This window comes from Cucumis melo, chromosome 6 (genome assembly GCF_025177605.1).
Source record: "Cucumis melo cultivar AY chromosome 6, USDA_Cmelo_AY_1.0, whole genome shotgun sequence".
Taxonomy (NCBI): domain Eukaryota; kingdom Viridiplantae; phylum Streptophyta; class Magnoliopsida; order Cucurbitales; family Cucurbitaceae; genus Cucumis; species Cucumis melo.
In genome coordinates, this window is record NC_066862.1 from 32,567,587 (window position 1) to 32,583,787 (window position 16,201).

At 31.5% G+C, this 16,201-nt stretch overlaps 2 protein-coding genes across 2 annotated transcripts; one reads left to right on the forward strand and one right to left on the reverse strand.

Moving 5' to 3' along the window:
- The first annotated feature begins 4,625 nt into the window (after positions 1 to 4,625).
- LOC103491151 ((S)-ureidoglycine aminohydrolase) lies at positions 4,626 to 9,112 on the forward strand. The gene is made up of 13 exons (XM_051085675.1): positions 4,626 to 4,833; positions 4,999 to 5,127; positions 5,735 to 5,822; positions 5,910 to 5,986; positions 6,094 to 6,133; positions 6,260 to 6,326; positions 6,802 to 6,887; positions 7,187 to 7,268; positions 7,554 to 7,610; positions 7,697 to 7,735; positions 8,005 to 8,075; positions 8,723 to 8,776; positions 8,871 to 9,112. Exons 1-13 carry the CDS (start codon positions 4,773 to 4,775, stop codon positions 8,947 to 8,949), a joined length of 930 nt encoding a protein of 309 aa, XP_050941632.1. The 5' UTR covers positions 4,626 to 4,772; the 3' UTR covers positions 8,950 to 9,112.
- A 997-nt stretch (positions 9,113 to 10,109) lies between these two features.
- On the reverse strand, positions 10,110 to 13,998 carry LOC103491083 (phospho-2-dehydro-3-deoxyheptonate aldolase 2, chloroplastic-like). The gene is made up of 5 exons (XM_008450908.3): positions 13,397 to 13,998; positions 12,408 to 12,685; positions 11,503 to 11,779; positions 10,596 to 10,841; positions 10,110 to 10,508 (listed from the first exon to the last, which is right to left on the reverse strand). The coding sequence occupies exons 1-5, from the start codon at positions 13,877 to 13,879 to the stop codon at positions 10,224 to 10,226; spliced, it is 1,569 nt and encodes a 522-aa protein (XP_008449130.1). The 5' UTR covers positions 13,880 to 13,998; the 3' UTR covers positions 10,110 to 10,223.
- Positions 13,999 to 16,201: the final 2,203 nt, after the last annotated feature.

Consider the following 16,201-nt stretch of genomic DNA (forward strand, 5'->3'; position numbering starts at 1 on the left):
ATATACGGTTAGATGTGTTGGTGGTTAGCTTAATTAGATTTGTTTAATATATTATCGTACATATTCTTGAATGTTTTTGGTCGTTACTTAAATTTGATTCACTTTTTTTGCATTTAATTCGAAGTTGAGTAGTTTTATATATGGAGATTGAGGAGGAAAAGTGGTAAATTTTGGTTTTGACATTTGAAATATTGAGGATTCTTTAATTTTTATTGACTTTCTCCCATCATATTTCTCACAACTACGATTGTACGACTCGTTCGTCTTTTTGCTAGAGTTATAATTTATCTTTTATTAATTATTTCTAGCAATTTGGCAATGTAATTTTTCCTTTGATTGAAAAATTTAATGTGTTGATATGTCCAATTAGTGGTGTAGGGAGAAGGAAGATGGGTATGAGTAGAATTTTTAGAGACTATAAAGGGAGGATAGTAGTGGTGTTTCTCGAAGAGGTATTGATGTGTTATCGGTTGAGGCTTTGACTCTTCTTTAAGTCTTACAGGTGGCATACATGAAGGTTTTGCCAACTTTTGGATGGAATGTACTTTCTAACTCTTGTGCAAACTATTCATTATTCCAATAGTTTAAAAGACCTCATAGGAGACATTTTGGAAGAGATTCAGGCATCGATGATCAAAGCCCACATCAAAGGTTTCAAATTTGTGCCTAGATCTATGGATGTAGTGGCTCATTCTATTGTAGGTTAGGCTATGTCCAATGATCACGAGGAGGGCGGATATGAAAAAAAATAATCTCCTAATTGACTTTCTTCTTGTTATCTTAAGGAAGACTCAACTAAGTTTAGCCCTTCGGGACAATCTTTTTTTTAGTCATGTTTATGTTCTTTTTCATCACAAAATTGCTTATGATTCTATATATCATCTTCTCATTACAAAAAAAAAAAGTTATAATTATAAACGTGAAAATCATGTACATCATTTTCTTTTTTTTCTTTTTTTTCAAGAAATGTTGGTTAAATACATAAAAGTAATGTAAATTTTAACATTTTAAGTTGGATTTCAATGATTGAGTCAAACGTTCAAATAAGGCATTGGTTGTTATAATTGATGCTCTATTAATTTAAAACCAATTTTTAAACAAAATCGATCAATTTAAAACGCCACGTTGAAACCAAAAGAAAAAAAGAGGTTTATAATTTAGCTTAAAAGTAATGTAAAAATAGAAGACACTTAGCTTAGCCACCAAAGCATAACAACTTTCTTCAAAAGTTTCATAGGTATTATTCCTCCTATATGACGTAATATTATAAAAAGTAAATATGGATTGACCTAGGGTCAATAAGAATAATATAAAAATGGAAAAGAATCAAAAGAGAATGATTTGTGATACGGTGGTAATTAAGAATACTCGATGGGTGTGCAAGCTAACTCTAAATACCGACAACTATAAAATAATAGTAATAGAGGAAAAGATAATCAACTCATACTTCTACGAAGTTGTATTGATTAGGACTTCGATAACATGTTTGGTCAAAGGAGTAGAAGTTGAGAGAGTTTACCTCCAACAAATAATCTACCCAATCTTTGGCCTAATGCATTTTTAAATCTACTATGAATGAGACCTTAAGACCAAAAACATATCAATCCCATTACTTAAGTTTGGGCTAAATTTAAATATTCATTTTCTAAAAAATAAAATGAGTAGTTGCAATGAATAACACTTTAAGGTTGATAATAACTAACGAGTATAGCAACGTTTTAAAGAAATGATAGTGTAACAAAATTCATCATGATAGACTCTATTGTTGATAAACTCCGATCCTATTAGCTATCTTGTCTATCACTCCTATTTACAATATAATTTATCACTAATATACTTTAACAATTTCATATCTAAATTTTAGGTGATATACATATTGTATTGTATTATATTTACCAATACTTTAGGCCTAATTGTTATATTGTAATTGTCAAATAAAATTTAAAGGTTAAAATTACTATTTTTTGTCTATATATGTTTTTGTTTATAGTAGTAAGAACTAAATTTAAGGTTGTGTCAAATATCTCTTAAATTTAAGAAGTTACAATGATACATTTTTTAAAAAAATGTTAAAAAATATCATTATATTAATTTTAAATGAAAACCATTAATATTTGGTCTTGAAAATATATTTTAACTTTCAAAAAGTTTCATCGATATCCCTACACACTTTACGAGAGTTTTTTAAAAATGACTTTTATTTTGTTAGCATTTAGACAGAAACTGTCATTACTTCGTTTAAAAAATATCCTTAAGCTTTTAAAAGTTACATTAAACTCTTAACCTTTTACGAATCTATTTGAAGTTATCTTGAGTTGAAAAAGAACCAAATTTAGAACACCTGATATAGATACACAATATTTTTCTCTAAATATAGATACACTAGTTTTTCTTCCATTGTTCAATTCTTATATGTCAATTCTCTTAGTACCCAAATATAAACTAAAACTTCAAAAAATCCCAAAATCAAACTCTCCCCCTTCAAGTTTAGAAAAATGATAAACAACAAAATATTAAATGAACCGATGGAGATTGATCACAATAAGTCTCAACGTAACACAAGAAATAAATTTTAAATAAGAAAATTGTTATCGTTAGGGTTAGCAACAAAAATGAAGGAAAAAGCGTGGAAATAGCAAATTTATGGATAGAAAAAAGAAAAATAGTAAATTATTTTGATTTATGTCAAAACTAACTGTCATAATAATTTTTTCATTTTTTTAGTCGAATTTACCTCTATACGGATGATATACAAATATAGTTTATTTGTTGAGATCAAAAAATCAAACAAAATATCACATGTCACGAAAGTATATTTGTAAACATACTCAATAATTCTTAACTAAATCAAAAAAGTATTATATTGTTCCAACAATTCCTAAAGATATGCCATTAGTTTCAATTTGCTATTTCGTCAAAATTAACCGTCAAAATAGCCAAATATTGGATTGCAAATAGAAAAATAGCAAATCCAAAAAATATTTTGATTTATTGCAAAACCGTCTGGATACCTTTTTTTTCAATTTTTTTTAGTATTTGTAAACACATTCACTTTTGTAAATCTTAACTAAATTAAAAAATATTTTCTCACTGCACAAGATTTCACCAACATCCTTAAAGATATGACTTTAGTTTCAACATCCCCTAATTATTAAGATTTAAATCAATTAATTTACAATTTTTTATATTTCATATTATTTATAAAAAAATTATTAAATAATATATATTACAAAATTTTAATAACAATTTGAATCTACAATTTATATCATCCCTAAAATCGTCAATTTGAATTCAAATTTTACTTGTACCCCTAAAATAACACATAAATTCAACTATTTCGTATTTTTTATTCTTCAAACTATTTGTAATAAAAATAGACATAAATAATACATAATACATATTTGATATTTATTAACTTTTGAGTTTAATATATATCTCACCCAAAAATAGTTAGTTTTGATCTCAATTTTTAACCTTATTTTTAAATCCAATTTTTACACTTTAATTTTAAATAGTTAGTTTGAATCCCTAAAATTATGCTAAAGATACTAAACATAAAATTAAGGCTAAAATAAAAAACTTCATTTACAATATTTTCATCCCGAATTTTGTTGATTTAACGATAATTTCATAAATAATACATAATATTTTGAATTTAAATTTTATACATTATCCCTAAAATGATGCAAATATATCTACAAGATTGTGGGTTTGTTATATTTTAAACAATTTATTAACAATATTGGTAATTATTACAATTTCTTAAATGACCTTAAATATGCGTCAATGACGTTTTTGCAATTAATTGAATCTTTCTTCGTTATGTCTTTTAAATTAAATTAGAGAAAAGAAACCAAAAAATGAAAAATAGGAAGAGGGGCTTCCGCAAGTTGAAAAACACGATAGAGAGGTGTGACGGTTTCCAGTGTTCCAACATGAAGAGAGACTTTGGTCAATGGAGAGGAAGATGTTAGAGGTTTAGTCGTGGGTTTCGGGACAGACGGAAGATGACGGTTTTGGGCTATTTACGGTTGACGGTTTTGGGCTATTTACGGTAGCTCTAACATTCGTTTCAACAGCTTCACAACGTTAGGTTTAACCATGGTTTTGGAGTCGTCAAAGGTTTGTTTAGCCATCAAAGAAAGACGTTGGAGTTTCAACATCGTTTGCAGCGAGTTCTATTGTTTCGACGTCTATTGGAGTCGGGTTTAGTCGACTTTCATGAGTTTAACCGCAAGCAAGACAAAAATCCCAAAGTCTCCAATTAAAGTAGTCGACAAGAAGAAAATCCAAGTATCTTCACTTTGAAAGGTTTGAAGGAGACGAGTTGAAACCTCTAATAGTTTTTGTAATAGATGGAAATTTGATTTTGATGTACTAATCATGTGTTAGGAGTTTGATTTTAATTATATGGTATTTGTAGTTTCTTGAATAATTATATTTAGGATTCAATTACATTATTACACCAATTAGTTTTCCATATTTTGTTATTCTATCGATTTAAATAAAAATTTGTTATTTGTCCAAAACAAAGAGAATGAATTTTACTATATTTTGTAAATAATTTAAAAAATAAGTAATTACAAGTAGAAATGATCACGTGTCAATCGACTATTGAGTGGGAGCCTCAGTCCTCAGCCGCCGGTTCTCCACCTTCAGCATCCAACCAATAACATACCGCTCGAAGACTGACCGTTACTTCCATTTCCAGTTCGATCATCGTTCAACAAATTGAATCAGAATCCAAAGATAATAATCCTATCTCTTTCGATATGTGGAGCTTCTCAACATATTCCCATGGACCATCTCTCCTCATTCTCTTCACTACTTCAAGTAAACCATCTCTCTTTTCTTTCTATATCTTCTCCATTTGATCCCCGATGTAAATTTGAATGATAGCGAATTCAAACTCATGTTTTTAAAGCTGGGAAATCCGTTCTCTATCGAATTAAGAAACCCCAGTTCGTAATGCGGCTTTGTTACTGTAATTTCTTTCAGGTTTGCTCGGATTTGCTTTTGGTGGAGAAGGGTTTTGTTCTGCACCATCTACTGTCGACTCGGATGCTGATTCGAAGGCTTTGTATTACAAAGTGACCAATCCTACTCTTTCACCTTCTCATCTGCAAGGTTAGTAAGTTTTTGTGATTAATTAAAATGGGGTTGTGTTAGAATGGGTACTCAACTCCACTTATGTGGAGTCTGCTGTTGAAATTTCCCAGTTTATAAATACCCTCTGCCTTATCCGATGCATATTTTGATTGAGATTGTAATTACTCTTTGAATGAGATGGAAATTGAATGTAGAAGTAAAACATTATTTTCAGCGAAATAAAATGTAGAAACCGATCTAATAGACATATATTATCAGATGATATAATATTGAATCTACCTTAGTTGGTTCAAGAGGAGGTCTTGTGTTCAAGTTTCTATAATACTCCTCAATTAATATTGATTGTCACTTGCTGAATTTTCTATATATTTCAAGCCTACAAGTGAAAAAGTGTTAGATAATATGCTTTTCGATCAATCGGTGATATAACCAATATCTTGCCGACATTTTGACGAGTCATTTAGAATTTAAGTTCACAAAGTCTAATATTTGTATTCTTGTAAAGTGATCTTTGTTTCAAGTATGTAAAAGGCAAATAGAACTTCTCTTGAGGATTTGGTTCGAATAATTTACAATGTGACAATAACATGTTACTTTCTCGACTTCATTTGATTTTTCTGTCTAGACTTACCTGGCTTCACACGAAGTGTTTACAAAAGGGATCATGCCTTGATAACCCCAGAAAGTCAGGTGTTTAGTCCTCTACCAGATTGGTAAATTTGGCTTCTTTCTCTCCTTTTGAGTTCTGTTCATTCATGTTATTATTCTTTGCAATACTTGTCACTTGATTTACTTTTCAGGACTAATACATTGGGTGCATATTTAATCACACCGGCCATTGGTTCACATTTTGTGATGTATCTTGCTCAGATGAAAGGTTTGGATAAACCTTGCCATAAAATCTCTACGCATCGTGCATTCAAAGACATACAGGTCTTTTTAGTAATAGTTTGTTTGCATTTTCTTTTATCTCGTGAGCTGCAGAAAAATCTAAATCAGGATTGCCCCCTACCGATGTTGAGAGGTGTACTTTTCATTTTTCTTATATAGTTATATATCTTGACCTATACTAGATAATTTGGTGATTTTTGCTGAATAATTATATTACCCAATTAACATTTCAAATTTTCATCGGTTTTCTTCCTACTAGGTTTTTATTTGTCATTCAAGGAGCAGCGAAACTTACCAATTCGTCTGGCATTACTGAAAAACTCACAGTGAGATAGAGTTGTCTATTTTCTTGTTCAAACTTTCTTGTAATATGCAATTGACTTGTCAAAATTTCATCTATGCTCTTTCTTTTAGCTTTTTACTTGCTCGTTTTTGTAAGTTAAGATTGAACTATTCGATTCCTAAAAAGGTCTTTTAAGTCGTACTTCATAGATCAGGATTACATTTGATCTTCTGAGGCTGCAAATAAGTTCATGTATGTAATGTATGTGCTGAATTACAATACTATTCCTTCGGCATTCTTTATTGGCCTGTTTGAATGCTTGGCTGCTTGAAGGGTGAGGATTTGTTGCTAGTGAGAAGTTCACAGATAACTGCAGCCCATCGAATTATATTGATTGATATGCATTTTTATATATGTCTTTATTTTCATTATCTGGTCTCTGTTTCTTATCTAAAAAAAAGGAAGGGGAAATATAAACAAATAAATATATTTTTTAAAAATCAATATGTGAAATGCAGGTCGATTCATTTGCTTATCTACCTCCAAATTTCGATCATTCCGTCATGTCTGACTCTTCCGCTACACTTGTGGTATTTGAGAGAAGGTTCGTTTCTGCATGATACTTATAACGTACATGAATGGCTTCACATTTTTGCACCGTTAATTTTCACCGAAGTCCATTATAAGTATTTATCACTACTTGCATCATGTATGTATATGTACTTTCACCTGAAACCAATGTTCTAAGAGACAGTTATGAAATTGCCCACTGTATCTAATGTCACATTCACATATATCATTTACATCAACGTGTGGACTTGAGAAATACTTCACTACACATTGTTAATAATTGGCTTATAAACTGTTCACCTTTTGTGACTTGAGATGTTCTCATTGAATCAGGTATGCTTCTCTAGTGGATCATCACACTAAGCAGATTGTTGGTTCAACAGACAAGCAACCCCTCCTTGAAACTCCTGGTGAGGTAAGCAACAACTAGTATCCTTGCTACTGAAAGGTTAAAAGTTTCTTTTAAGGTAATGTTGCTTTTTCTGTTTCCTTCTTTTTTGAAGAAATAACACAACTTTTCATGGATAATATGAAAACCTGAATACAAGAACTCAGCAAAAACTGATAAAAAATATTTGAACTTAACGAATTTAATAAACTATCCTTGGAACCAATGGTAATTCTAAACACCTTGTTAGATATGTTCTTATATCAGCTTAGACATTTAAAAGTTCTTCCTTGTGTCATGTCACATTACCAGGTCTTTCAACTTAGGAAGCTCCTTCCCATGTCCATGCCTTATGACTTCAACGTCCACGTAAGTCATGAGTTGCAATTGGAAGAATAGTTATTCTGTCTAGTTCACTAGCTTTCTCATAGTTCAATTTGCATATCTTGGCCCAGATCATGGATTTCGAACCTGGAGAATTTCTTAATGTGAAGGTAACATCATGAAAATTCAAATCTTTCATTTATGAGCTTTGGTTGGCTTGAAAATTTGTATATGCTGTTAGATATCATTCAACGGAAGAATTTCTTCCTTGTAAATTGAATCCCTATTAAAAGTGCTGGATGATGAGTGTTTTTGTCTTAACCAAACCGAAGTGAGCCGAGGCTGTCTCTTGATCCTTAATCCCTGTTAAAAGAATACATGGTTTGAATAGTTATTCTTGTTCAAGCCTCTTAATTATATTTTGTTAAATTGTTGGCAGGAGGTTCATTATAATCAGCATGGTTTGTTGCTCTTAGAGGGTCAGGGTATTTATCGTTTGGGCGACTGCTGGTAAATACTTCATTATTTCTACTCAACGTTTTGTTGAAAACATCTCATATATACAAAACTTGAAACTAGCTTGACATTATCTCGGGCAGAGCTGGAAATTTTCTTAAGTTGGGTTTCATAGACTCTTATAGATTGCTATATATATAATATTTTATATTAGATAACATGAGGTTTCACTCGAAACCAATTGACAAAGAGAAAAATAGTTCATCTATCTTTTAAGGAAGTTGAGCTCCCTTGATCGGAAAATGTGTGATTCTCAACATGGTTCACCATTCTTGATCGGATCTAATTTTTTTTTATTGGTCCAAATATCTATTTTGGTTTAAAACTCTGATACTATATTAGATGCATACTGACAATAAGAAAAGTAGTCTATCAATCTTATAAGCGTGAAGTCCCTTGATTTTTCCAACATGGGATCTTCAACATTTTAGTATTGAAATTACATCTCACGTTATCCATTGATCTTTAGATATATCAAGCAGAGTGAAAGAGTTAATAGAACAATGGATTTAAAATTTATGTAATACTTCTATCTTCTAAACTGCACTCTAGGCTTCTTCTTCTGACATGTGAGGAAAATAAAAAGAACCGCATAATTTGTTCTATATATCCCTTGGTTATTGTTGATGCTGTTCTTGTAGGTACCCTGTTCAATCTGGTGATGCCATTTGGATGGCTCCCTTTGTACCACAATGGTTAGTGAAATGCATACATGTCTCATATTCTCATTTCATCTCATTACAATATGGTGCGAACTATAGGGTAGGAGTTCCTAATGATATTTTTCAGGTATGCTGCGCTTGGGAAAACACGAAGTCGCTATCTGCTGTACAAGGATATGAACCGAAACCCACTTGATCACAAGTAATATGCTGTTGCAACCTATCATATTTCCTATGTGGTAGGATTTAATTTAGATCGTTCAAATGAAAGTAGTGCATGTCACTTTGTAGACCCCCTTGGTCGTTTGTATTTGGAATAACATAATACACTGCAATTTCACAATCCACTTAGTTTACTTTCTAGATTTATTTGGGTTATGTTTATTTTGACACTTATTTTACGTCATTTAAGTTAGATTAAATATTCATTTTGATAATATAAGAGGTAACTCTATGATAGTCAAAGCAAAGTGCATAAGACTATTTTTTTTCACACATCGATTAATCTCATAAGACAATCCATTTAACCCTACAACATTTGGACGTTAAGAAAACCCGTAGAAAATTATTAATTTATGTCATTTTTTTATCATTAAGCCAACTCATGATGGTTATGGGTTAAATCCCCATTTTAGCCTACAAAGTTGAAATTTGTGTCTATTTATTTAAAATAGCATAGTCTAACTATGATAAACCATTAGTCTATCAACATTGTGATATTTTGTCACATTATAAATATTTTCATTATTGTCCTTTAAAATAAGTTTCCTATTTTTTTAGAATTATGAAGACTTCTTAGATATGAAATTAAAAGTAGATCCAACTCATAATAGAAAGTTAAAAAATTTAATTAGACATAAATCACAAAGTTTAGAAACCGTATTTATAGCCGTTACTTAAAAAAAAAAGCAACAAGTGCAAGTTTACCCTTTTTAGTTTCATTTATTAATTTTATAATATTAAACACGCTGCTCTGATGATAAACAAAAATAAAATTAAGAGTAAAAAATATTCACATTAGAATAAATTGGTAATTTGACAAAATTGAAAGCGAATGAAAAACTAACGAAATGAAAGTAGCCAATACACTTGTGTTAGAAAATAATTTAGAATAAATCTTTTTGGTCAAAACCTTTCATTTATAAGCAATATTAGTTAAAAGAAAAAATAAAAATAGAAAAAGTCACTTTACTAGATTCCATCATTTTTAAGGGTTTTCTCTTTTCTTCAACATTTGACCAAATACGCTACTTTATCACAATCATTTCAAAAGTCCAAAGAGGAAAAAGAAATTAAAAAAAAAAAAAAAGTTATATATTACAGTTTTCAAGATATTGTTCATTAACAAACCGAAAGATCAAGGGCAGAAAAATCAATTTCCGGATACACATTTTATTATTACCTCAACAGAAAACATATGGGAATTGCAAACTGTTCGTATAGTATATATATTATAGCAAATAACACATTATGAAATATCCTAAGCAACAAACCCATTTTCTACAAGCAGCCCATTTAAGCCAGCCTTAGAACGCATCCTTTTGCTTCTCAGCCTTTGGGATATTGCAAAGGCCAACTCCAGCGACTGCGAAGCATTCAGTCTTGGATCGCAGTGAGTGTGGTAGCGAGAATTCAGGTCGTCGAAGGTTACTTCCTTCGACCCTCCAACGCATTCCGTTACATTCTGTCCAGTCATTTCTAGGTGTACTCCTCCAGGATGACTCCCTTCTTGTTCATGAACATCGAAGAAAGCTCTCAATTCGGCCTAAGTAAAACAAAATGGCAACATCAACATTAATGTATGCAGTGAAAGTGCAATGGATGCTTGTAGGTAGAAAAAGTTGGTTTGTACCCTTATTGAATCAAATGAACGAGTCTTGAGACCACATGGAGCCTTTATTGTGTTGCCGTGCATTGGATCGCTCACCCATGTGACGATAAGCCCTGCTTGGCGTACTGCTCTAATGAGATGAGGCAACTTGACACGCATATTATCTGCTCCCATTCGGGTGATAATTGTAAGACGTCCAGGTCTGTTGCGGGGATTCAAAATCTCACATAACTGAACAAGCTCCGAAGGATCCATTTTGTCACTTACCTGCACAGCATAAAAAGCTAGGGATTGATCAAGCACAGATATAATGTTGTTGCAATGTTTTCTCTTCTTTCACTACGTCTCCAAAATATACCAAAAGGCTATTAATGAATTTGGCCAGATATAAAAGGACCACGTGATATTCAGAGAGAAAAAGGTCTTGATTGAGCCTCCAAATATAAAGTTCAATACATAAAAATCTTTGATGTCTCTTTGAGCACATTTGGGTGTGTGAAGTCTCCATGAGCATAGGTGGTACGGATAATGCCACAGAGATGCATAAATTAATGAAACTAATCAAAACTTGGATAATAATTACTTAGAAACATTGAAACAAAAGAAATTTAATCAAAACTTACAAAAGAAAATTGTCACAAGCAACGGGGACCATGCTAACTAATACATTCAAGCCAAACACCTCCTCGACATTTTTTTTCTTTATTATTGTTTTTTCCTTTCTAATTCAAAGAAGCTGGATTTTCATTGAGAGCAATAAAATAATACAAAATGGAGCACTTAAAAACAGCCCAACACGAGAAAGCCAACCTGTTACTACATGCCAAGTGATGACATGTTATTGGGGATTGAACATTGGTCAGTGTTTTAAAGCAAGTCAATTACATCAATGAATCTAAATCCCAGTATAACAGCAGCAGTTGGGTACCTTAATGCCAAGAGGATTAGACACGCCTCGCAGGAATTCAACATGTGCACCATCCAACTGTCGAGTCCTCTCACCAACCCAAAGCATGTGAGCAGAACAATCATAGTATAGGCCTGTTGTTGAGTCCTCCCTCGTCAAGGCTTGCTCATATGGTAAGTGAAGGCACTCGTGAGAAGTCCAGAAATCAATTGTGTTCATTATAGGATGGTCCATAGTGATTCCAGCAGCTGCCATAAATCCCAGCGCTTCATCTACCCTCTGAGCAAGTTCTTTATACCTGCACACAATAAATAATATTCATTCAATTACTTAGACCTGCATTCAATAAGATAATCTACATCATGGGATGGTCCATGGTTCTCACATATAGAAGTGCTCACAGTGCATCGGTCACTAATCCTGAGTAGGCTTTGTCTGACCAAAGGCCAAGTTCAAAAGATAGTAAATTATGTGAAATTACGGAGCTTTTGAACTCAGAACCTTAAATAGTATCTCAAAACCTTGCAAGTGCTTACCACTAAACTAAAAGCCAACAAATGGGATACCCTGAGTATGATGGAGGATGTGCAGGAAACAAAAATATGCCTCTTTGAAATTATAAGTAAATTACTTAATTATTTCACAGCCAAAAAGAATGTTCACCATAGAGAAATGAGTCACGGGCGGTGACAAAGGTTCTGACACAATGCCAGTTAAATGTTATTCATTTAGACACTCAACAATTATGAAAAATATAAAAATTCAAACTAGGAAAAGCTTTTCCTCTTTTTAAGAAGATGGAAAGGTTGGGTTCATATTGAAGAGCATAAATTTTAAACGTACAACCCATAGTCTATTGTTCAAGTAAGTCTGCTATTAAAGATCATAAATTGTAAGATGTTAAAGATATAATTCGAAATGAGTACCTGTCTCCTTGCTCACTGTGTTGAACGAAGTCAAGATTCCATTGAGAAACTCTCTGCATTGCAGCATATCCTCCAGTGGCAAACGCTCTAAGAAGGTTCAATGTACCTACGGATTGGAGATATGCTCTAACCAATCTTTGAGGATCTGGGGTTCGAGATTTCTCATCAAAAGCATCTGCATTGATGTTATCTCCACGATAACTCGGTAGCTTTACACCATCTTTAACCTCAAACGGATCTGACCTGGGTTTAGCAAATTGTCCTGCCATTCGTCCTACCTGTCAACACAGTTGGTTGACCAAATTTACATCAAATAAATTCCAAACTCAAACATTTCTCATCTTTTACATTACAACGCAAAGCTTAACACCACGGTTTCAAAAGAAAATGTTCCAAGTTCTAAAAATATAGGAAATGGTGTAAGGTTTAATAAAAAAAATAGAGCTGTATTCTTTGTTTTTTGAGGCTTTTGAATACGTGCTTGATATCAAATTTAATATAAAACATGTTGATCGTTGTTAGTTTCTTAGAATCTAAACCGAGATACCAACTAGACATTCCCAGAATTCATTTAATAAATGAATCTGAAAACAATGGACTAAATTTGGATAAAAAGCAGAATAGATCTAGATGGAGCCTTTGCAATCTCTTCCGGATGAGAATACGAAGAGAAAGGAGACTGAAAAAGACATGATAAAATAACATGGACAGAGATAAAATAATGCAAACCCCAATAAATCATGAACAGTGTAGTAAAATATGAATTAATTAATGATGTGGGGCAGTGACTTTCCTCTGCCCCCATATCCAAAAAACAAACACTATTGACAAGAAAATATAAAAAATTTCCAAATGACTGAAGAGAGAGAGAGAAGGAAAGTCCTCAAAGAATCATAGATAATCCTATAAAATTCAAGTAACAACATTCCATCATCCAAGCAATTGACCAAAAAATCATAGGGAAACACAACAATTGAAAAGAAACAAACCTTTATAATAGGCATTTGAGCGCCATATGTAAGAACAATACCCATCTGCAGCAAAACCCTGAAGGTATCCCTAATATTGTTCCCATTAAACTCTTTGAAGCTCTCAGCGCAATCCCCACCTTGAAGCAGAAATGCTTCGCCAACGGCAGCCTTGGCAAGGCTCTCCTCGAGCTTGCGAGCCTCGCCGGCGAAGACGATCGGAGGGAAGGACTCGAGAACGCGAAGAACGGAGTCGAGCTCGTTTGGATCAGGATATTCAGGGAGTTGAAGGGCCCTCTTGGATTTCCAAGATTCAGGGGTCCAATTGGAGGATCCAGAAACGAAATGGGTGGAAGAAGAAGAAGAAGAAACGGCGGAGGGAATGGTCCGGCAGAATTTGGCGGCATTGGGGGTGGAGAAATGGGGTTTGAAGAGGAAACATTTGGCGATGGAAGTTGTAGGAGCGGTGGAAGGAGTAGGAGGAAGGAGATTTGCAATGATCATGACGGTGGGGAAATTGTGAAGTGGGTTTTGTTGGTGGCTGGATAATGAGCTTAGCTTACTAGTAGCCTATCAATGAAAATATGTTTGGTTCAAACATTCCCATACATAAAATATATACTTTCTTTTCATTTTCTATGAATCTTTTGTTATATTTTTTTATAAATATTTTAAACCCTTTATTATTTTTAATAACTTTTTTTATTTTGTTTTTAAAATATTCATTTTCAAATAAAAAATTTGGTCAAAATTTTAAGATAATGGTGTTATATGTACGTTGACGAACGCGTGTTAAAGTATCATCTTGTTTCAACACTGTATGTGAACATCTGATGCACAAATAAATATCTATTTCTTCCACTCGTTTCTCTCGTTCATTCCTTTTGTTTTTTTATCAAAGACAAATGTAAACTTTTTTTTTTATTCTATTTCGTTCTTTCATTTTGATCCTTCCTCTTGCTTATCAAGGAATATATCACAATAGATAAAAACTATTTGTTTTAAAAGTTGATGGTAGTTTTGATTTGGGCATATACAAAAAGCCACTATACAATTGTTTCCAAATTAAATTAATATATAATTTTGTATAAAGTTTTATTTTTGATTTTTCAAAATATTTTGTTAAAAGGAATACTCAACGGTCAAAAGGTGGATATGTGTGAAAAACGTATAATTTCCAATAAAATATTTGGTTGCCATTAAAATGACAAAGTCCACTCAACCTTCATATTTGTGTTTTATTGAAGAAAAAAAAATTGTGTATTTTTGTTCCATAAATTTTGTTTTCTATTCTATCTTGTTTCCTCTGCATGTTTTAATTCCGATTTAAACGAAAAGATTACTTTGATCTCTATCATTAGGATTCTGTCCATTCTTTAATGGAATGATGATATGACTTCTAATCATGAATATATCATATTAATTAGATCGATAAATAACCGAGAAATCTTGTTAATTTATTCTATAAAATATATTTTATGCATAATCAACAAACTTGAATAAAATAAACCAGAATTACAATCTAATTTTGTCTTTTTTTTTTCTCTTCAAAACTCGAAACTCTTGCTTCCACTCCCTGGTTTCCTACTCTTTATTTAAAAAGAAAAATTGAAATCTTGAAGTAAATTAGGAGAACATCGAGTAAAATAGTTGTAGTAATAATAAAAAGAATAGGTATATTGATGCTAACATTCATTAAACTAGAAAAATAAAATAATTACAACACATTATAAAACAAACTCTACAATATTGCATGTAAATATTTCCAACTCACAAAGCCCAAAAAAAAGAGGAAGAAAGAATTAGGCGGAAGGAAAAACATACCTCAATGAATCACAAAACATCTCAAACTTGAGACACTAAAAAATTTGTATGTAGATGAAATTGCATTTAAAATATAAGTTGAGAAAAAGAAATAGAATGTCAATGCCCAAAAGAGTGACGATCAAAATCTCTTAGGCAAAGTAATTTTTTAAGTTATTCAATAAAATATCAATTTACGCTCTAGCCTTTAATTAAAAATGAAGAGCCTAGAGTTTTAATGTTAATTATCTTTTTGATAATCTATACATTAAATACAAAAGTCACATCTCATCATTCTTTGACTAAAATATGTTGTTTTTAAAAAATTTCGAACTAAAAACAAAATAAAAATAAGTCATTATGTAAAGTCATCCATGAGAATTTAGATTCTAAAGTTCTAGTTTGAAATGACTTAATTCTTATACTTTCAAATTTGTTATGATTTTAATTTATAAATTTCAATGCTTAACAATTAATCTATATATTTTGTAATTTGTAACAATATCCGTATAGTAAAAAATTCTCAAATTAAGGGTAATAGCTTAGTCTTTAATTCTCGATCAATATATCAATAGAGTGTGAGAAATTTGATTAACTCTTAACCATTTATTTCACGATAGATACTAAATCATTAACTATCATAAAGTAGAAATACTAAATTGTTACTTATTTTAGTTGAAGGACTAGTGCTACAAATTTAAAAGTATAGAGATTAAATTATTACTAAGGAAAGTTCAAAAACTAAATTGTTCATTTAATGAAAGTTTGAGGCCTAAAATTGTTTTTTGTTTTAACAAAAACTAATGATTGAAATAAGTCTCTATGCTCTTGAGAAAGTCGAAACTTAGTTCTTATTTTTTAATATCTATTGTTTTATACATATAGCAAAATTTCATATTCTATCACTGATAGGCTTCTTCTATTAGTTTCCACCAATGTTTATCAAAAATAGAATATGAAATTTTGTTATATTTTGTAAATATTTTAATTCACTTTGTTATTTTTAGAAATGTTTTGTCTTGG